This window comes from Trichomycterus rosablanca, chromosome 16, assembly GCF_030014385.1.
Source record: "Trichomycterus rosablanca isolate fTriRos1 chromosome 16, fTriRos1.hap1, whole genome shotgun sequence".
Classification (NCBI taxonomy): Eukaryota; Metazoa; Chordata; class Actinopteri; order Siluriformes; family Trichomycteridae; genus Trichomycterus; species Trichomycterus rosablanca.
Window position 1 is genome coordinate 11,964,067 of NC_086003.1, and position 23,520 is coordinate 11,987,586.

The 23,520-nt window shown below is 38.6% G+C and overlaps 2 protein-coding genes across 2 annotated transcripts in view; one reads left to right on the forward strand and one right to left on the reverse strand.

The window, feature by feature from the left end:
- Window positions 1–507: 507 nt before the first annotated feature.
- On the forward strand, window positions 508–13,737 carry wdr55 (WD repeat domain 55). Its single transcript, XM_063012286.1, has 8 exons — window positions 508–576; window positions 2,487–2,629; window positions 2,952–3,052; window positions 4,029–4,116; window positions 4,794–4,973; window positions 7,858–7,957; window positions 10,137–10,306; window positions 12,329–13,737. The coding sequence occupies exons 1-8, from the start codon at window positions 508–510 to the stop codon at window positions 12,672–12,674; spliced, it is 1,197 nt and encodes a 398-aa protein (XP_062868356.1). The 3' UTR covers window positions 12,675–13,737.
- Window positions 13,738–14,272: 535 nt separating this feature from the next.
- dpysl3 (dihydropyrimidinase like 3) overlaps window positions 14,273–23,520 on the reverse strand; it is a 44,375-nt gene continuing 35,127 nt past the window's right edge. Inside the window, exons 12-14 of the mRNA XM_063012284.1 lie at window positions 20,666–20,845; window positions 18,164–18,320; window positions 14,273–15,624 (exon numbers count right to left, since the gene is read on the reverse strand). Coding sequence (XP_062868354.1) covers window positions 15,539–15,624; window positions 18,164–18,320; window positions 20,666–20,845 — 423 coding nt within the window. The 3' untranslated portion in view covers window positions 14,273–15,538. The remainder of the gene's footprint in view (window positions 15,625–18,163; window positions 18,321–20,665; window positions 20,846–23,520) is intronic.

The window sequence follows — 23,520 nt, forward strand, 5'->3', positions numbered from 1 at the left end:
GACATTAAAAACATACAAAAAACATTGTTTACAATCTACTGTGCAAAAAAGAAGCCTTATGTTAACCATGTCCAGAAGCAGTATCGAGTTCTCTAGGCTCAAAAACACCTGGGGACCATCACCCAATAGAAATGTGTACTGCTGTCAGACAAATCAGTATACATTTTTTTTTAAGAAACATACAAGAAACATTGTTTAGAAAATGGGCTTGTCACTTTTTATGTCACTAAACATGTAAACAGCCAATAAATACAAATACACAGTGAAAATGCAAATAAATAAAATATAAATAAAAATAATACATATATAACAAAATACTTTAGCTGAATATTTTGTATATTTGGTAAAGCAGTCTGGTACCGAGACTGATACACATGAACACTTTAATATCACATCTATAACGAGACCAGCGAGTTTTATTATTTACAGCGAAAGTACGTTAATGTTTAGTCCACCAGGCCACCGTAGATTGATGCCGGAAGTTAAACTTTTAAGCCTACAAACAAGATGGCGACGCCCGAGCAGCCACATGAAACTCCTCCTGATGATGAATCATTAGGTGATTTAGAAGAGAATGTAAGTTTTTAATTTATAAAAATTGTTTTGCAGTGTTGTAATATGTGTGTAAGAGCACTGAAGTTGAATCTTAACTTTAAATTGTTTGTAAACGGTTATTAAACTCACGACTTGAATATGTGGTCCCATGTTCCATGCTGCTGCTGTTTATCAGTGTGTGTTACATCCAGTATGGCGCATACACACTATACAGTGCTTTATATGTGCGAATGTGGCTTCTGTATAATTTTACAATGGTTTCGCTTTTGAGTTTAGCATTGTGTTAGATTCTGCTTGATGCACTACATCAATAAAAATCAGAACATACCAAGATAATAGACCTTCATTGTGGATTCATCAAATTTCCCATGGGCAACAACACAATACTTTAGGCGAGAACCACTGGTTTAGAAAGTTAAGGTTGGTGTGAAGTGTCACTTAGAGAAATGTGGAGAACATACCAAACAAGTCACACAAAGTAACCGAAGAGCGCCAGGTTTATTTTTCAGAATCAGAAAATCTTTATTGTCATTATACCAGGTATAACGAAATTAAGGTGCAATACTCTCTAGTGTTATGAACAATAAACAATCAATTAAAAAAAACCTAAAATTTACAAAAATTACTAAAATTTACAGAACTAGAATTTACAAAAATTACCAAAATGTACAGAATTTACAAAGACAGCAATACAATAGAACACAAACCTGTTGTCATTTATAATAACAACAATAACAATAACACACAAATAGCACTTCTGTCAGTTGGTGGAAATTGCACATTGTCCTATTTGTAAAACGATATAACCTGAAATTGCACAGTCCCATGTGTATGAAAACACCTTAAATAGAGGCATTCAAGGTTCGTACTGTGGTGGGATAAAATCTATTTCTGAGCTGGTTTGTCCTTGTCCTGATAGCCCTATACCGTCTGCCTGACGGTAATAACTCAAACAGATGGTGGCCGGGGTGAGACTTGAGTCCATTAATTACCATATAGTCAAAGGTCTTATCAAAAATGATTCCCCCACACATGCACACACGGGGAATTTAGTATCTTTACTTAACCTGACCATGTCTTTGGACTGTAAAGGAAAACCACGCAGACACGGGGAGAACATACAAACTCCAAAAGAAAGAAATCTGACCACTCCATCTGGGAATCTAACCCAGGACCTTCTTGCTTTGAGGCGTCAGTGCTACCCACCCAGCCACTGTACCTGGAAGCACTGGAATCAAGTTAGCAGGGTACCAGCCCACTTACAACTAAAGGCGACTTAGAGTTGCCAATCCACCCACTAGTGTTCTTTCATTTGATATATGAATGAAAACTAGAGAACCCCGAGGAAACTTATGTTATTATGGGGCAAACATTCCAAGCCCTGACAGACAGTAACTGGAGGTGGACATACACACTACCTGCTGTGCCACCATGCTGCCAGAGATGCTATGTTACAATAATGAAAACCACATTTAACAGCAATACACTATTACACACTACAAGGTGGTGTATGGAAAGAATATTTTGTACTGTTTGTCTAATGATCAGCCTCTCCCTAAAAAATGTGAGTATGTAAGGATTGACTGAGGACAAGAAACTAGAATGTTTGTGTGTTTTGTTTTCCAACATCAAAGTAGGCTCATAGGAAGGAAGGGCTGCCTTTAGAATACACACCTCTTGGTAACTGTAAAGGAGAGAGAACTTTTCCACTCTGACCGAAGCTAACCTGCGTAGTGGATGTACTGCCGAGGGCTTGCCAGTCTTGAAAGGCACATATGTCATTTTTTTCTTTTGATCGGGATTGCGGGATTCCAAACCCATAAATCTTTAAATAAGAGTTAATACAGCAGTACCGGTGGCGAGTGACTGGCTAGGTAGTACAGGAAACATGTTCATGCATTATTGCTCACCAGTCTTCTGTGTCACCTCAGGAGGAGACACAGGATGAACCTCAGCCGCCAAAGCTCCGAGAGACTCCAGAGGACATCAAACAAGAGGCCATTGTTAATACTCTGGCCTTTCATCCAAAAGAGGACATTATTGCTGCTGGTGATGTGGATGGAGACATATATTTGTACGTATGCAAAATAGGAAAGATAAAATAAAGATTTTAATTAGTAAACAAGTATTTTCCTTTATTTTTAATTAAGTACTGTTCCGAGAGCCCTACCATGTATGAGAAATCCCTTCTAGCCGTCAGTTGTGCTATTTGCTTGCCTGGCAAGGCTGGTAGCACAGCTAAGATTCAAACTAAAGAGCACAAGCTGTTTGTTTGGGTAAGTTAGCATGTTAGAGCGCTACACCACCTGAGCAAGGTTTTCCAATTCCTTATGGAAAACTGACACAAATCATTGTGCTGCTTAACTGGTACCTGAATGCTTGTTTTTACATTGCAGGTACAGCTACTCCTGCACTGAGGGGCAGAACAAAGAACTGTGGTCGTCTGGACATCACCTAAAGTCCTGCAGGAAGGTGGCCTTCTCACATGATGGAAATAGTCAGTATTTTTAATTCTTAAATTATTGCATGTTTAGTTTTCCAGGCTTACAGAGTATTTTATTATATGTTAAATACAATCTTACTATGTGGACTCGGGCAGCTTGGTGGATAGCACTGTCTCCTTACGGCATCTCCAAAACATCTCAGGCAGCCATGGTAGTACCCACTGACATTGGTTTGAGAAAAGACAAGCCACAAACCACCACAGGAGGTTGGGTGGCCAAGACTCATTGCATTTTGTACAGAACAACAGAAGGGCTACTGCAGATGAGTTCATCGTACTATTTTGTGTACAGGGCTGCGTGTTTGCAAGCCAGTGAAATTTTCCATAGTAACTCCTATTCACAGTCTAAAGCATCTATAATGCACACACAGGGACTGGAACTGGACATCAGAGCAATGGAAGATTGGTCTGACGAATCCTGTTTTTTCAAGATCATGTGGACGTCTGAGCACGTGTGCATCGTTTATCTGTGGAAGAGATGGCATCAGGATGCCCTGTAAGGACCTAAGTCCTGGTTTCTGATACTAAAGGACTTCTTTAAATGTTGCTTATATTGTGTCATTGCACTGGCGATTCTGTTTGACCAATTAATGGACTGCACTGTTTCTTGCTGTACCCAGCCAGCTTTGGTACGTTTGGTCACTACTCAAGAAGGGTAAACAAATTTAGTACAGGAATTTAGGTACAGAGTGGGTGACTTTGCAATGAAAACAACCACTAAATGTGAAATCATGATTTAAAAACATATTGTACCAAAGAGTGACAGGCATTGGAAAAGGGGCATGTCTCAGCAGTTCATAGCTGTTTTGATAGCATATCAGATGGGTGCTTCTAAAGTTTTGGGTCAGCCGTGTAGGTGAAAATTGTTTATTTATGAGGTGCGAATTACTACTTTGTTAGAAGAAACTACAAAATAATAATTGTTTATACGATTATAAATTATATATTCATAATTATGTTTTTATTCCAGAATTATTCAGCGTGTCCAAAGACAAGGCTGTGCACATCATGGACGTGGAGGCTGGGAAACTTGTTACACGCATTCCTAAAGCTCACAGGTATTACTAATTTTTAATGTTGTGTCGTAAAATGTGACCTCCTCACCTAAAACAATGAACCATGATTTGTGATTAAAGCGTGCACCATATGGTCAAAATTATATGGACATCTCATCAGGAGCTTGTTAAACATTTAATTTCAAAACCATGGGCATTGATATGGAGCTGCCCCCTCTACTTTGCATTTATAACATCCCTTGGTCAGGGAGCTAAGAAAAAACCCAGCAGTCACTCTAAAAGTAGGATGCACCTGTTGGATGGACAGCCATTTCTGCAGCACTCCATAAAACAAACAAAAACAGCAAAGCCCCTTAAGACATGGTTTCACAAGGCCTGCGCTGAGCCCTGTTCTTACCCTGATTAAACACCTTGAAATTGGAATGTCAATTGTGAGACAGATTTTCTTGTCCAACATAAGTTCTTGACTTTAAAAATGCTAATCTGCCTAAAAAATAGGCCTTTATGGTAAAAGTGGATATTACCATCAAGTGAGGTGGATTGGAAATACAAAATTGTCCATCACTGTGTTTGACATTAAAGACTGTAAAGAATTAAAGAAGTGTGTAAAACATGACGTTAAAATCCTAATAAATAAATAAATATTATTCACCTGTGCTTGCACTTTGTTTGATAATTTGACCTTTTAATTTATAAACTATTTATATTCTTCTCTTTAGCACTTCTATCAATTCATTGCTGGTCATTGATGAGAATTTGCTTGCCACTGGTGACGATGATGGCATGCTGAAAGTGTGGGACATGAGGAAAGGAACTTCATTCATGTCTCTGAAACACCATGAGGACTACATCAGTGACATCGTGATAGATCAGGCAAAGAGGATTTTACTTACATCAAGGTACTGAGCTGATTAAGTACATACAGTATACACCCATGAAATTCAGTTTCAAGGCTAAAATGATCTACTGCAGGGTGGTGGCAAAGAACATGTCTTATGTTTTGGATGTAAGGTTTATGCACCCACCAGCAGCTGAATCTGGTTCCTCTCAAGGTTTCCTCCTGTCAATTTAGGGAAGTTTTTTTTTCTTGCTACTGTCACCCTTGCTCAACAAGGGTTTTTGGTCTGTCAGTCCTGGATGCTGTAAAGTTGCTTTAAGAGAATGTCTACTGTAAAAAGCACTATACAAATACGTATATATAAATCTGATATAAATCTCACAATAGTTGTTTTTAATTAAAATATAATAGAAAAAAAACATGTTGATACAACATTTAAAACATTTAGGGATGTGTAATGTGTCATTTTAGTACAGACCATTCCATAAAACTTTTTCAAACTGTATAACCACTGAAGTTGGCATTAATTGTGGATTCTGTAGACTAGCCAAGTCAAGGTTACAGGTGTAAATGACCCAAAGAAAACCTTCAAGGTGTGAGACAAAACTTTGCTATTCTTTGACATTAGACTATGTAATCAAATAACGAAACATCAAACTCAAAACATGTAAAACTTTAAAAATCGCCCTGCCCTACTCTGTACCTAGATTTCAGCTCCTTTATTTTAGCACCAGTTTATTACCATCCCAGACGTGATTTTTTTTTGCGTTTTTTTTTTTTTACTCAGTAGCGGATGTTATTTAAAATGTAGCGAATTACAATTCTTAATTCAAAACATACTTAAGTAAAAGTAAAATTACAGGTTGTACAATCTACTTTAAAAAGTACAAGTCCACAAAAACACTACTCAATTACAGTAATGCGAGTAAATATAATTTGTTACTTTCCACCTCTGATAGTTTCACATGCCTATGATAGTTTGATAGACACATCACACATATTTAATGCAGACTGTTGCTTTGACCCTCTGTCTAATCGGCATTGAAAAGAAAACTACAAGCCCACAAAAACTGCACATCCAAAATCTTATTACTTATAATCGTACAGTGTATCACAAAAGTGAGTACACCCCTCACATTTCTGCAAATATTTCATTATATCTTTTCATGGGACAACACTATAGAAATAAAACTTATAACTTAGAGTAGTCAGTGTACAACTTGTATAGCAGTGTAGATTTACTGTCTTCTGAAAATAACTCAACACACAGCCATTAATGTCTAAATGGCTGGCAACATAAGTGAGTACACCCCACAGTGAACATGTCCAAATTGTGCCCAAAGTGTCAATATTTTGTGTGACCACCATTATTATCCAGCACTGCCTTAACCCTCCTGGGCATGGAATTCACCAGAGCTGCACAGGTTGCTACTGGAATCCTCTTCCACTCCTCTATGATGACATCACGGAGCTGGTGGATGTTAGACACCTTGAACTCCTCCACCTTCCACTTGAGGATGCGCCACAGGTGCTCAATTAAGTTTAGTCCATCACCTTTACCTTCAGCTTCCTCAGCAAGGCAGTTGTCATCTTGGAGGTTGTGTTTGGGGTCGTTATCCTGTTGGAAAACTGCCATGTTTTCGAAGGGAGGGGATCATGCTCTGTTTCAGAATGTCACAGTACATGTTGGAATTCATGTTTCCCTCAATGAACTGCAGCTCCCCAGTGCCAGCAACACTCATGCAGCCCAAGACCATGATGCTACCACCACCATGCTTGACTGTAGGCAAGATACAGTTGTCTTGGTACTTCTCACCAGGGCGCCGCCACACATGCTGGACACCATCTGAGCCAAACAAGTTTATCTTGGTCTCGTCAGACCACAGGGCATTCCAGTAATCCATGTTCTTGGACTGCTTGTCTTCAGCAAACTGTTTGCTGGCTTTCTTGTGCGTCAGGTTCCTTCTGGGATGACGACCATGCAGACCGAGTTGATGCAGTGTGCGGCGTATGGTCTGAGCACTGACAGGCTGACCTCCCACGTCTTCAACCTCTGCAGCAATGCTGGCAGCACTCATGTGTCTATTTTTTAAAGCCAACCTCTGGATATGACGCCGAACACATGGACTCAACTTCTTTGGTCGACCCTAGCGAAGCCTGTTCCGAGTGGAACCTGTCCTGGAGAACCGCTGTATGACCTTGGCCACCATGCTGTAGCTCAGTTTCAGGGTGTTAGCAATCTTCTTATAGCCCAGGCCATCTTTGTGGAGAGCAACAATTCTATTTCTCACATCCTCAGAGAGTTCTTTGCCATGAGGTGCCATGTTGAATATCCAGTGGCCAGTATGAGAGAATTGTACCCAAAACACCAAATTTAACAGCCCTGCTCCCCATTTACACCTGGGACCTTGACACATGACACCAGGGAGGGACAACGACACATTTGGGCACAATTTGGACATGTTCACTGTGGGGTGTACTCACTTATGTTGCCAGCTATTTAGACATTAATGGCTGTGTGTTAAGTTATTTTCAGAAGACAGTAAATCTACACTGCTATACAAGCTGTACACTGACTACTCTAAGTTATATCCAAGTTTCATGTCTATAATGTTGTCCCATGAAAAGATATAATGAAATATTTGCAGAAATGTGAGGGGTGTACTCACTTTTGTGATACACTGTATTTTTGCAGGGAGATATGTATGCTTGTTATTGATCTCCAGTATTTTTATGACATACATAATATTAATTGCATGTTTGTATGCTATGAAAAATACAAAATATTCACTTTGCCAGGTATTTCATGCTAATTTGAAATAGGGTTTTTTTGTATCTGTTGGTCCTGGATTTTGTAAAGTTGCTTAGAGACAATGTATATTGTAAAAAGCGCTATATAAATAAAGTTGACTTGAGTTGACTAATTTGTGTAATGATTTTTTTAGTGGTGATGGAACTATGGGTGTGTTCAACATAAAGAGAAGAAGATTTGAACTGCTCTCCGAGTTTCAGGATGGAGATCTTACTTCTGTGTCTATTATGAAGGTAAGATAATGCAACAATAACGATATTTCAGTTCAGATTTTATTTTATTTTCGCATTATGTTCCAATGTGTATTAAATTGATGTTTGTTAAAAAAATTTGTTCTGCTGACTTATTGCTAACTGCTTTATAAAAACAGTTCTGCAAAATAAATGTTACGCTTTATCCTTGTGGAAAAACTTTCAGGAGGGCCCTTGCCTGTTTTAACATGTATGTAAAAGCCCTGGCCTCAACCTCATGTAGAATATCTCCTGAAATAAAGTGTTTAATAAAACTGCTTGGATTTATATAAGATGTATAGGATGTAAAAGCCCTGGCCTCCGTGCTATCGAGCACCTGTGGAATGAATTGGAATGTCAGTTGTGAGCCAGGCCTTTTTGTCCAACATCAGTGCCTGACTTTACAAATGCTGTTTTGACTGGCACACATTGTCACATGCACACTCCTAAAATGTATTTAAAAACCTTCCTAGAAGAATGAAGGCTATTATTGCTGCAAAAGGGGGTTAGTTCCAAATGAATGGCCCTAGTTTTGGAATTGAATGCCAAACAACCTAAGGGTTAAGTGTGATTTTATACCAACAATGATAATATGGGCACTCAGGTAGTGCTGCGGTTAAAACACGCTTACACCAGAGCTGACATCATGAACTCCCTAGCTAATTGGATACAACTAGATTGGGAGGACAACTGTTATAACTATATATAGTAATAGTATATAATAGTAATAGTTCTTGACAGATTTCTGTATCTTATTTTGATTATAAAAATCAGGATCAGTCAGGATCACTAGCTAGCCAGCTAACCGCTAATAAACTACATTAGCTCGCAGTTGTCAGAGGTAGACAAGAAAGAAGTTTCAATACCTGACTCAGACTTTTAATTGTAGGATTTGAAAATATCTGCAATATTAAGTGTGTTCCGTACTACATACTATTGTATTTAATGTGTCGATTGGCCTCCACATGGTCCATTATTATTGGAAAACGTTTATTCAACCACTTTTGTTTTTGTTCCGTTATCTACCTCCTTTGCATATAGCTATATATGTTTTAGTTTATACTCATTATGTCTTTCGGCTTTGCACATTGAATGACAATTATGTATTTTTTAAGCCTCTCAAGCCCTGCCCTTGTGTTTCTGTCATGTTTTTGGGTCACCCTCAAGGGGTGTTTTGTTCGTTTGTTTATTTGGATTTTAATGTCATGTTTTACACCCTTTGGAACGGTAGTTACTCATTACACAAGATTCATCAGTTCACAAGGTTATATCGAACACAGTCATGGGCAATTTTGTATCTCCAATTCACCTCACTTGCATGTTTTTGGACTATGTGAGGAAAGCGGAGCTCCCGGAGGAAACCCAAACAGACACGGGGAGAACATGCAAACTCCACACAGAAAGAGCCTGAACCGCCCCACCTGGGGATCGAACCCAGGACCTTCTTGCTGTGAGGCGACAGTGCTACCCTCTTAGCCACTGTGCCTCCCCAAGGGGTGTTTTACTTTCTGCCTTTAAGTGCAGCATTATACTCTTGTAAACTTTTAGTAAGTCATGCCTTTCCACCATTATATTATCACTGGCTATGGGACTTGGCACAATTTCTCTATTTAAAAGAAGTTTAGTACTCAGTAAGGACCTAACACTAGAAGGTTTCCTAATACTGGGGGAGGATTTCTGAATTTTTTTTCCTTCAAGAGTGCTCACTTTAAGGCAAGCGTATGACCATCTGGTCTTTTACTGCAGCAGATATTTAAACATATCAAATATACCATAATAACCAGTAATATACCTGTACTGTATGATTAAGTAACATTAGCATATGGCTAACAGACTGACTGGTAGCTAGTATGCTGCTGAACTCATTTCTGCTAAGCTGGAGGAACATCATTATTATCTCCTAGTTCTATAAATATCAAATGTTATTAACTCAAATTTGTGGAGCTTAAAATAACATCAAGCTTAAAATACCAGTTCCGGTCGTGAATATCACACATGTGAAAACATGGCGTTACAAAAACTAACAATAAAAAATAACATTGTTAAGCTAAAATGTCATTATCTAATTTTTCTTAAGTACTCGTACAGTCTCTCAGAATCAGCCAAGCAATATTTAAAAGTTTATTAAAATGACCTTTAAAAACTTTATCTATATGTTTCTTTTTATTAATACACATTTCAGAGAGGCAGAAAGGTGGTGTGTGGCTCCAGTGAAGGGACGATCTATATTTTTAATTGGAATGGATTTGGAGCAACTAGTGACCGATTCGCCCTCCAGGCAGAGTCTGTGGACTGCATTGTACCAGTTACAGACAGCATACTGTGTACCGCCGCTACAGATGGAGTTATTAGGTGAGAAGGCATGCATAATCATAGAAACTGTCTGTTTAAGTGCACACATCACAGACCATTTTATTTTTTATTTCTTTACACATTGTTTATTATTCCTTTATAAGACAGGCTAAAAGTGCATGTGGATTTATGGGGTACTAGATAATGAATTAAGATATAGTAAGGTATGCCGTTTGGAGGTGCACTGCTCTAGAAAAAGGCAAACAGCTGTTTTCAGGCACATGCAGTCATAGTCTGCACTAAAATAATATGTTTGTATGGAAGCACTTATGGTGCATCATGTGACATCACTTTTCTACCCAGTCACCTTTCAATTCATTTTTCCCAGCGTCGTACCAACATTTTAATGCCATCAGCAAAAAAATTTTTTGGTTGAGCATGTAGCCACTGATTTACCTTTAAGCTTCTTTGAGCATCCAAAAAGGTGGAAATTAGATGGTGCTAAATCCGGACTATAAACTCTCTCTCTCTCAGGCACGACCAATTATTTAAAAGTGCGGAAACTTTTTGAAGATCCCTCGGATATATTGGGCCTCTTGTCTTAATACATACGCAAAAGAGAAAGGATTGCACAAAAAGTTGGGCTGTCATCACGAGAAAGGTTGTAGGATGTGTGGCAGCTTATACTGTATATTCTGGTTAACACACGTTTGTGGCCTACATTATTGTGAAGGGAAAAAGAAAAGAAATGTAGCAAAGAAACCACATCCAACAACCAAAGAACTTCAGGCTGAGTTGGAGACATATGGAGTGATGGTTTTAACCCGTACCATATGCCACACACTTAACAAAACAGGGATTTATGGGTGAAGGCCAAAGAAGGCCCCACTGCTTATGCCTAGTTCACACTACATGATTTTTGCCCTGATTTTCGCTCGCCGTCTGGTCGGCACTAGATTTGCCGGCTCGGAAGCAACTCGGCGTTCGCAAGATACGGGGTAAGGGGAAACTCGGGGTAGGAGTGTAAAAAGATGGGACGGGCATAATATAGTTTATATCAGAATACATCAGCACACGCACAAGTTTTACAGTATTTCTGATCTTCTCATTCTCTACAAAACATAACACCAACATTGCATTGCAAAAATATTTATTAACCTCCAACTCACTACAGAACAATCCCTGCTGTTCATGTAGCCAAATCCACTCAGATTCATTTATATTTTCTCCTTGATTTTACGCTGCACATCAGCGCACAAACTTTGATCGCTCGCTACTTGTTGACGCGCATTTTGGAAAGGTATCACTAAACCCCTTGTCACTTCTCGCGTGTGTTTTCAAGACAAAATGTAGTTTGGGAGACCAGAGAAGCTCACCTGCGATTCCAGTTGGTGATAGATAATGTAGTGTGAAACCCCCTATCGCCGATCAGTCGTTTAGTGTGAAAGCTACACTGACTTGAAAGACTCCCGATTACAAGAGATCCAGTTGTGTAGTGTGAACTGTACAGCGACCCGACAACTTGAAAAGTCGTGTAGTGTGAACTTGGCATTAAAGAATAGCGTATCTGCATACAAGCTGCATATCTCCGCTTGTTTGGAGTGCAGGGTCACTGTATGGCACCTTTGGAGCCAAGAGGGCCCAACAAAATCACCATGCCACCATTTTCACTGATTAAGTATATTTCGTTTTGTGTTTTGATAAATTTGACGTGTTGCCTGGGTCACGGTAGAAATCCTGTACAAAATGTGGGTCGCTTGAAATTTTTTTTTGAAAAAACCTGCACTAGACTACCACTGTCCTCTAATAATACAGTTAAACTACGCTTATGTAGTCAGTAAGAACTTCGAGCTTACATATACCTAGAGAGAGATGCTGAATTAGTTTTGCTTAGCATGTTTATGCTCATCTTACTTTTCTACATTACTACATTGCGTTGCAGTTTTACCCAATAAAGCCTGTTGATCAGGTAATATGCTACTATTTCAAGTACTAAGTTAAAGTAAATACACTTTATACTTTCATCTTTTTTATTAAAAGTTAATTTTTAATTAAAGTTCATTTCTCTCACCTTTTCTGCAGAGCTGTCAGCCTCTTGCCCAATCGCGTAGTGGGCAGTGTAGGTCAGCACATCGGGGAACCCATAGAGGAAATTTCTTGCTCACGGGACAAGCGCTTTCTCGCCAGCTGTGCTCACGATCAGCTGATCAAATTTTGGGACATTTCCAACCTTTCATCTATGAGGGTGAAGGATTACAGAAGACGGAAGAAGAAAGATGGACGCCTTAAGGCGCTTAGCAATAAAGCGTTTGGCGGGGGAGGGGACTTTTTCTCTGGACTGCTTGATCCAGACGGAGCGAACAGTAAAGTTGAAGAGGATGAGGACAGTGACGAAAATGAGGATGACAGTGACAGTGAAAGTGACTGAATTGCTGTGAGATTTGTTGTAATCAAATGGCTCTTGGATTTAGTTCTACAGTTTGAGTTTACAAGCTGGCATTAGTTTTGGTTTGCTGCATCAGGTTAGGAGGTGCACTGATCGATATTTTTATAGCTATTACTGATTTACTGAAAGAAAATTATTTAATCATTCATTTCATCTGTTCAGATGTTTTACCACTGCTTTATCCTGGTCAGACAGGAAGCACTGCTGGGGATTTAAACTCTAAATCTTAGCAGCTGTGTGAGCTAGCGTGATTTACTGCTGTACACCCTGAGTGCCCATTCAGTTAATGCATTTACTCACTGTTCCCAGAGGTTTTTATTATGTTTTTGCCAAACAGACAAATTCAACAAATTCTTAAAAGACAGATTAGCTGGTTTATTACTAAATATCATAAAATAAGTGCTAAAGTATGAGGCCGTTAGTTAATTGGAAGAGTCAGTCATTTTTTCGTAATTGTGCATCTTGAATTTGAACTTGAACTGTGTATATATAGCAAGCCTTGGCTTTGAAATAAAAAAACATGATTGGCTGATTCTGATCTTGTACCATTTGTTGAGGTATAAAATTAAATCACAATTTAGGGCCCAAAAATTTGTTGACACCCCTCATAATTATTAAGTTCAGGTGTATGCTTTAAACTGCACAGAGCCAGTTATTATTAAAGGAAAGATAGACTTTCTGAACTGTGAGGACCAAACATTGTCCTAACATTAGTCCAGTTGAACACCTTTGTGATGAATTTGAGCCAGGCATTCATCAAACATCAGTACCTGACCTCAGTTGCCGCAGATTTTTACACACTTCAGAGTAATAATGCCCATGCCAGTGGTTTTGGAGTGTCAGCTTGGTGTTTAAAGTACTGCACTGGTGATCAAAATATTGCTGATGTTCAAACCACACCACTGTCAATTTGCCACTGTTAGGCCACCAAACACGGCTCTACCCTTAATTGCTTGTATTGTATTAAGTACAACTGTAAGTGACCATAAATAAATACACTTTGGATAAAAGGTTCCTGCTAAATGTTATAAATGTAGTTCTCATACTTCTGACCATTTAATGTGTAGATTTTTTTTGTTGTGTGATTATTTGAATATTAATCCAACTTTGTATAATAGTTCAATAAATGGTCTCTTGGCTATAATGCAGTTACAAAGAAATGTACAAAGAAAAATATTAAGAAGTGTTTTACAGTGTTCATTTTATTTTTCAGCATTTAGCAGATGCTTTTATTCAAAGCAACTTACAGTTGTGACAGAATACAATCTAAGCAATTGAATTAAGGGGTCAAGGGTCTTGCACAACAGTGGCAACCTGGCCTTGAACTGGCAACCTTCTGATTACTAGTCCAATTCCTTAATCACTAAGCTACAACTGCCACATTCTGATGTATCAATCTGGTGTAAGCTAGATTATATATTTTTTTTTCTTTAACTGTCTAACTGGTCTCATTTTGAATTACTCTCTGTGTGGAGTTTATAAATGAGTCCTTAGGGTCTGGGCCTACTGAAATCCTGATCAGTATACAGCTGTTACTGAGGATGAATGAATTAATAATAGAATACATACACACATACAAATTCTGTTTCAACACGTGTTTATTTAGGAACAAATTTTGCACATCACTGGTCTTTACCTTCCTCTTTTTGCATTTTTTGGATTCAACCGTAAAAAATAAACAGCATTTTAAAATAAAGACGAGCTAACATATAGAATAGCATATGCATTGTACTATTATTTTATTCTGAAAAACTCATACACACAAAAACGTAAACGTATGTTGTACAAAATGAGTCATTTATTTATTTGCCCTGTCTGTTAAAAGTGGATAACTGACTGGTTTTTATTTCTTTTTAACTAAATGTGTGTGTTATCTTGACCTAAAAGGCTTTTTCTGTTTTTGTCCTTAATGTTCAGTCTTTCAAGCACTATCAATATAGGCTGCACACTGTCCAGATCCCTAAATCTGTTCTCTGGACTGACCAAACTTCACTTCACTTGATGATAAGAGTTATCATTTGGTTATGTAGAGCAAGCAAAGTTAGCTGTCGTCTTAATGTACCACCATACAGTTAGCTACCAGCTTGTAGCGACATTTGTGCTGTCCTGACTAGGTTGTCGAAAAAGCAATAGGCAAAAATAAACTGCTGTTTATTTTGTTGTTGCTGGATTTACTAAAAAAAAAAAAAAAAAAATACAGTTGTTGACGTGCATTTGTAATTTTAATATTTTCTTATTTCAATAAAAAAACAAGCAAAAAAGTACAAGTTGAAATAGGCACACAGGAAGGTGATGTCTATTTATATTTGGCCAGGTTTATGCAGCTGCTAGAATGTGTTTTTATTCTGTGTGATTTAAAAAGCAGTGCTTTAAGGCTGTTTACCCACTATTTCATCTTGCTTTTTTGACTTATAACAAACACCAACCTTTCACAAAGCTACGTTTACTACCATGATCACAACATGTTCATCACCAGTTGATGACATTACATAAATAAACTGCCGACTAGCCACTGAATGTCGAAAACCACTTAAAGTCTAAAATGATGGAGGGGGAATACTACAAATGCCTCATTGTTTTAATTAACAGAATAGTTCTTCTCCTAGAAATTGTTTTAGCAGTACAACATAATCTACAAATATCCTCTTCTATGTAGCTAATTAGCATATCTGCTCAGACTTTTCTCAGAAGAAGGACCACTCTGCTGGAATAAGGTTTATTTTGAAAGGTAAGGCATGAGGATTCAGTGTTTTGCTTATCTTCTATTTTTAATCTTAACTAATAATCTCCCCCAATTCTGGTTCGTAGTTAATATTATTAGTTCTGCCTTGATTCCCAACTCTCGTTTAACTGAGGGACGTGATGTTGGAACGTCCACCAGGAGGCACCATCACACGCCTTCCAGCTGGCCTTATGGGGGCTTCTTCAGGACCTGCATAGGAGAGAAGAGTGAGTTCTTTAATATGCTGTATAGCATATCATTTCAATTAGCATGTCTGTCATGTGATCTATTAAGTATTACATTTACATTTTCGGCATTTAGCAGATGCTTTTATCCAAAGCGACTTATAGTATACAGTCTGAGCAACTTAGGGTTAAGGGCCTTGCTCAACGGCCCAACAGTGGCCACCTGGCAGTGGTGGGGTTTGAACCAGTGACCTTCTGCTTACTAGCCCAGTACCTTAACTGCTAGGCTACAACTGCAAAGTAGTAAAATAATCAACAAGCACATGATGGAAAAACATTGTATTTTTTAAGAAAAATACTAAATTAATTTCCAATCTGCATATTTGTCATGTGTGTGGATTTGGATCACTGTGGCAGGTGGCACAGTGGCTCGGTGGGTAGCACTGTCCCCTCACAGCAAGAAGGTCCTGGCTTCGATCCCCAGGTGGGACGGTTTCGGTTCTTTCAGTGTGGAGTTTGCATGTTCTCCCCATGTCTGTGTGGGTTTCCTCCGGGAGCTCCGGTTTCCTCCCATGCAAGTGAGGTGAATTGGAGATACAAAATTGTCCATGACTGTGTTTGACATTAAACTTAAACTGATGAATCTTGTGTAATGAGTAACTACTGTTTCTGTCGTAACCAAGGTTTGTAAAACATAACGTTAAAATCCTAATAAATAAATAAATCACTTAATAGCAATTTAAGTAGAAAAAATGAGATCCACAACTTTGTGCCAATTTGATATCACATGTAATATTTAATTATTAGATGACAATGTCCTTTAACAAAACAAAAGTTTTGTTTATCTACATCAAATTACGCTGATTGTAATCTGTTTGGAGAGCACTTGGGTACTTGGGACTATAAATCGATGTTGTTTCAAGTACTCGGTGCTCATTCTTGAATAAAAGTAAAAATACTTTTCTCATAATAGTTGAGGTTATCCACAAGAGTTACCCAAATCCAGGTTATAAATCTCCTATTTTTACTCAAATATTAAAAGTATGCTCAATACTCCCTGATTTCTGCGGTTCATAAAAAACCTTCTTCTCTTGTGAGTAAGAAAAAAAAAAGACACTGAAAATACATTCTTTTGAGAAGTTGACAGATTAGGTAGGTATATATAGCATAGATTAGGTAGGTAAGTATATAGCATAAATGTTTTTGTGTAGATTTAAGATCTATGACCATTTAGCTGTGCAAGCCCTAGGTTACTTAAACCATCGTACTGCAAAATATTATTCTTTAGACATGTTTTCCATGTAACAAGAGAAATTGCCCCCCTTTTTACTTTATGACATTTCTAATTACATAGTTTGTGTATTTTTAGATTCTTGTATTATAAATAAATATGTATTTAACAATATAATAAATTACAATAAACTGATTACTCTATATAAACTAGTTTTAGTGTTTTATAATGACTTTACAACGTTTAGTGCGGGTGCTCGGGTGGTGCACCAGTGCTGAAATCTCGATCTCTTGAGTTTGTATCTCAGGTCTGCTATTAGTTGGCCGGGGATCTACACATACACACAAGTGGCTGTGCAGGGGCTGGTCTGTAGGGGTGGAGCAGAGGCTGAACACTGGTTAAGGCACCTGCACCGGGGGCAGATAATCATGGATGGCAGTGCGTGGCTCTCTGCATGTGATACTGCACTCTGTAAAACCCCTTCCCTAGCAGGTGAAAAGAAAGCGATCATAGGCTCATGTCTATGGGGTCACACGACAGCCTTGGCTCTGCTTGATTGGAAGCAGCAGCAACGAGAGAGACAAACTCCAATTTGCTACAGCTGGATTGGGTAAAAAAATGGGGGGAAAAGTATGAGAAAACGTTTAAGCTACTTTTAAATATTATTGTGGAAACAGACCAAATTTTTGGATGTATATATTAGGTCAATCTGCTGACACATTCTTTCTTGAGCTTGTGATTGCAGTGGTGGAAATGTGATGTAATATAGCGAAAGCATGAACCACTGCTGATTGGAAAAGGCAAGTGAGCTCTCTAATCTCCTCACCAAAAAGATGAGGGGAATACTTTCCAGTGTAGATCACTACACACGATAAGTGCACTAACATAAACTTTTCCCATAAAACACAGTTTATATCGGTGCATGATGACAGGTCACATTAGGTATTAACATACTGCAGATGTTGGGGATTAAAGTCTTGGTTCCCATGATTAGCTCAGTAAGGCTCCAGAAGCTTTGCAAGTCAAATACATTCTCATATAATACCAGAACAAAAGAACTGACAATCTGTCCATTTGTCCATAAAATAAGTTTTATTATTTATCCCTGATACAAAAAAAGTAACAAGCAGTGCCAAACTTGGTTCTATACTTTTTTGAGAGACCACTTTCTATATCATAAAGACAACTGCACCAAACCACATTAAAGAAGGCACAGAATCACACAGCTGCAGGCAAAGTAAAATAAGCTTTGGCAATACGAATATTCATATTTGCCATGCTTATAAAGCTACCTTTGAAATGAATTGAATTGAACTGAATTAAATTGAAAGACCTGATAGGGTGAATCCAGACTGGTGGAGGTTCCTGATGGGGGCCTTGGTGGGAGAGTTTCGGTTTGAGGCTGAGGGAGTGCCTCCCCTGGACATGGGGTTAAAATCAGAAACGGGTCCATCATACATTCCCCGGGGCACAGCCCTCAACACCGCCATCTGCAACAGAGAACAAGCATTTGCTGCATTATAGATTGTTGATGTTATGTTCACCAAGAACCGTATTTTGTGAAAACCTGTTCAATATTTTGCAGGGGAAATTGATTTAACAAGCTGGGCAAATAGAAAAGAGCTGAGAAGCCAATAAAGCCTTAAGCATTAGATATTTGCCTGAAAGCATTAGAATATTAGAACATTTAAGATGTTAGAACATTTACAACTGTCACTAATGTAGATGTTTTCAACTGTGTAGTACACTGGAATAAGAATGTATAAGTTTTGCAATATTAAACAATTATGCCACACTGTGAGATTATGCCAGGTCCTTAGGATTTTATGACAGGTAGTCCAGGCAGACAGGTGTTAATACATATATAAAAATTTTATAATATTTGATATTGTTTCCATGACATAAATTTGCTCTCTGCTTGTGTCACACACATGCAGGTGCATCTTAAAAATTAGAATATCGTGAAAAAGTTCATTTTTGTTCATAATTAAATTTAAATGGTTAAACTGTCATATACGTATTTTATATTCATTACATATAACATGATATATTTCAATCCTTTTTTTGGTTTATTGTTGATCGGTATGGCTTAAAGCTCACGAAAATCAGAAATCCAGTATACTGTATTCTATGCAATTCAACTCCCAGCCTCAGTATTTGATGGAAAATCTATTTGCCCTGATTTTGTTAGGTGCTCACAAGCTCCTGAAACCTCTCTTGTGGAATCATGTCCCATTACCTTGTCCAAAAACTTCCAACTCATTGAGGTTTGGAGGCTTTTGGGCTGCAACTGCTTTCTTAAAACCCACCAAAATATTTATCTGGAATTTGAGTATTAAGACTGAGAAGGCCACCAGGATATTCCTTATCCGAGCTTTGCTTGATTTGGAAGTGTGCTTTGGATTGTCATGCTGGAAGTTATCAACAAGATTTAGTTTCACCATGAAGGCAAAACATTCCTCCTTAAAATGCCTCAGTATTTCTGTCAATCTATGTCTTATTGTCAATATGGCCAGTTCCATCCCCAATATCAATATTGCCAGAAAAACATCCCCACATCATCACTCTCCGCCTCCATGCTTAACCGTGTGGAAAGTATTCTTCTGGTCATAAGCCTTGCCTTTCTTGCACCAAACAAACCAAATCATCACTCTATAGAACTATCCCAGAACTCTGCAGGTCTATCAAAATTCCATTCTGTGTGTTCTATTCGACGCCTCTTGGCGTGCATTGTGAAGTTTGGCCATGAGGTCCTTGGTTGTTAAGTGATCATCTATCTTATGGTTGGCTCTGACACCTCTGTCCTAGCTTTTTTCAGGGTCCTCCTGTAAGTGTTTTTCAGTTCTACATTGTCCTGATATTGCTAAGGTCTCTGGAAAAATAAATATGGGTTTTTTTTGTTTATGCATTTTCTCCCCTTTTTCTCCCTTTTAGCGTGTCCAATTGCCCGATTGCGTCATGCTTCCTCTCCACCAATGCCGATCCATGCTCTGATTGAGGAGAACGAAGCTAACCCACGCCCCCTCCGACACGTGGGCAGCATGCCGTATGCATTTTATCACCTACACTTTGATGAGTGCAGTGCAGCTCAGTGTTGTGTACGGACAGGACACACCCTGAGAGCACTCTTCTCATCTCTGTGCAGGCGCCATCAATCAGCCAGCAGAGGTCGTAATTGCACCGGTCATGGGAGAGAGACCCCATCCGGCTTAGTCCTGCCCAAATCTGAACAACAGGCCAATCGTTGTTCATGTGGCCGCTCAGCCTTAGCCGGTAGGCAGAGCTGAGATTTGATACGATGTAGCTCTGGTTCCAGCGTGTGTTTTTACCGCTGCGCCACCTGAGCGGCAGGCCCTTTTCTGTTTAAGCATTTGTGCCCCTGTGCACAAAGAAGGTCTATAAAAACATTTTAAAAAACTCTATTTGTCTGCACAAAGCCCTGACCTCTGGACCATAAATTCAGGCTTTCCTGGCTAACATCGGTGCCCAGTCACACAAATGCTCTTTTTACTGAATGGGCACAAATACTCACAGACATTCTTCAAAGTCTTGTGAGAACCCTTCTCAGAAGAGTGGCTGTTGTTATAGCTAAAAAGATCACATAGAGGTCACTCTAGTTTAAAACCATTTGTTTTTGAGATGTGACGTCCAACAAGCTCATTGTCAGGTGTCCAAATACTTTTGCCTGTATAGTGCACCTTTGATCATAAGTGTATTTTTTCCACTTCCAACTTCTGCTGAAAAAGCTGCTGAATATGCTGTTTCCAGACAAATGGAAGGGAATTCAAATGTACTAATGATTACTTATACACTGATATTAAAACATCAATCATACCTGTTTCCTGGCTTTAATGCGCTTGTAGGCAAAATCAGGGAAAGGTGAGCAGGGGATGAAGCGGCCTGAGCCAGAAGTGGTCTGCAGCTTCCCATCCTCGAAAACAATTTTGCCCTGGCAGACCACCAACATGGGGGCACCATGCAAATCCATGCCTTCAAACACATTATACTCAGCAGCCTGTAAGAAAAAAGACCATCATGTAAGAGTCCACTACAAGAAATAGTAAGTGTATATACGCTGTTCCAGCAGCAGCAGACTCACTAGTGATAATGCTAATAAGACATTAAGGTTACATACAAATACTTTTAGAAATATTATGAATATATACAGTATAGTCTGACTTTATCTAATCTGACCCCAATATTAGACAAAAATGATACCATTTAACATTTAATTTTGAATTATTATAAGATGCAAGTACAGATATTCTCTTAATACACATACTAACTGCTCTACTAGCTAATATGTTAGCTTAGCTTTGTCAGGTAAAAAAAACCTAAAATGTCAGTATTTACCCGTTGGTTTAACGTCTTAGATTCTCCGCATTTTATCACAGTCACACATTGTTCATTTTATTGGCTTCACTTACCATATAAAAGCACTTTGTAGTTCTACAATTACTGACTGTAGTCTATCTGTTTCTCTGCATGCTTTGTTAGCCCCCTTTCATGCTGTTCTTCAATGGTCAGGACAACATACCATACCAGCACAACACATACTAACACACCACCATGTCAGTGTCACTGCAGTACTGAGAATGATCCACCACCTACGTAAATAATACCTACTTTGTGGTGGTCCTGACCATTGAAGAACAGGGTGAAAGCAGGCCAAAAAAGGTATGTAGAGTGGGTGTAGCAACAAGAAGGTGGTATTAATGTTATGGCTGATCAGTGTAAGTGATTGACAGAGGTATAGTCAATCCACTGTTTCACTCAATCCTAAACTATATATTGTCCTCTTTACTTATGTGCACCAGTATAATCAACCCACTTGTGGCAGTACATAATGCAGTAATGCAAAAGCATATTAGTACCTGGGCTACATCATGTTGTGTAATTTAAACAAGCATGAAATCTTTTTTAGCATTCAGCTGCGGTTTTCTCGATTATCTAATAAAAGACGAAGCAAATATCCCAGCAAACAGCCAATGTGTGATGACCATAACAACACACTTGGCCTTCAGGTCAGAATAGCTGTTTTTTCCAGTAATCTCATCTATGGAATTCACACCTGACCTAAATGATAAACAGATGCCAAAAAACCTGCACAAGCTCTAACCTATTATTTGAATAAACTATTATTTGTCTAAACTACTTTAGATTTCAGTGTCTCAGACTGCACATAACAAATGCTATAAAATACATAATCACTACAATTTTAAAAAGTAAAATTTTAAGGGTCCCAGCTGTACGCCCAACGGTGGACAGAAGGCGCCGTCGTGGCCAGTGTTGCCAACTCCTCAGTAAGGAAAGTAGCTATTGGCTGTCCTAAAACTCATTAAATGATGTCATCACCTAATTTGCATATGAGTCAATTGTGCTGTAGAAGAGAGAAATGAAGTCATGTGAGAGACAAAAAGTGAGTAAAAACACCCTAAATATGTTTAAAACTACAAATTAACTTTCTTCTATTTTATTCTTGGTTTGTTTTTTATTTTTGTCATTGAAATAGTCAATCACTTCTCAAAATAACTTCGTAACTCTGGTCACCCACATCTGCGACCAACTTTTTTTAGAAAGTATGGTGCTAGAACACCATTAATCATTTCTGTGCACTTTGTCCTGTGCATTTTGAAGTGAGTAGCAGCACTGGAGTCTGAGAAAGCAGCTTTACATGCTTCCCCAATGTGATCAGATGCCAGCATGGAACAGTGTTCAGCAATAGCTAATGCCATGGTGGCTTCAGCCTTTTTTGCAGAGTAATTTTTTTTACTTATCAATGGCAGCTTGCTTTGGATGGAACTGTTATATAGATGGAACTGTTTCTATCACAAAGTTTGGCGTAGAAATCAGCCTTACAATACAGGCAGTATGCCCGTGTATCATCCAATAAATGGCTTCAACCAGCCTTTGAATTCAGGCTTGGATTCCTACTCCTTTCTGTAGTTTTGGGCGTACAGTTTAGACTGAGACATGATGAGCTAGCTAGCTAGATGTTTAGCTTATCTAACAGAAAGGCACACACACAGTGGACGAGGTGAGTAAGTGACTGATAGAGGTGGGCGGATCGATCCAAATATCGATAGTATCAATACCAACGGAATCGGATTGATACTAGCATGATGGTATCGATACTTTAGTTTCAGTTTAAGTAGTTCAGTTTACATTAAGTACGTTCCTCCCGTTTTATCCCGCTTTTTTGGCCGTGGTATCACTAAACTCCTCTTCACTTCTTGCGTGTGTTTTCGTGACAAAACGTAGTTTAGGAGACCAGAGAAGCTCGCCTGAGATTCCAGTTGGTGATAGATGGTGTAGTATGAAACCCCCTATCGCCGATCAGTTGTGTAGTGTGAAAGCCACACCGACTTGAAAGACTCCTGATTACAAGAGATCCAGTCGTGTAGTGTGAACTGTACAGCGACCCGACGACTTGGAAAGTCGTGTAGTGTGAACTTGGCATAAGCGACTCTGAGAGAAAATACATACAGCATTAAGCGAAAGGCAGAGAGAAAAAGTGGATATTTTTCGTCAGTGAATTAAAAACATTTGTTCTTCAGTTATAATGTTGTACTGTACTTTGTTTTAAGCCAGAGAAGTGCAGTGAAAGGAATAAATTTAGTTTTATTATATTATTGTTAATGAACAAAAACCTTTCACTAAAAAAAGAATTGACATTATTTAATATTTTTG

Excerpts from the sequence above, each read along its gene's own strand:
- wdr55 (XM_063012286.1), top strand. The coding sequence starts at position 508 with ATGGCGACGCCCGAGCAGCCACATGAAACTCCTCCTGATGATGAATCA. Across the intron at positions 577-2,486 it reads TAGGTGATTTAGAAGAGAAT|GAGGAGACACAGGATGAACC; the intron begins GTAAGTTTTTAA and ends GTGTCACCTCAG. Across the intron at positions 4,974-7,857 it reads AGGATTTTACTTACATCAAG|TGGTGATGGAACTATGGGTG; the intron begins GTACTGAGCTGA and ends TGATTTTTTTAG.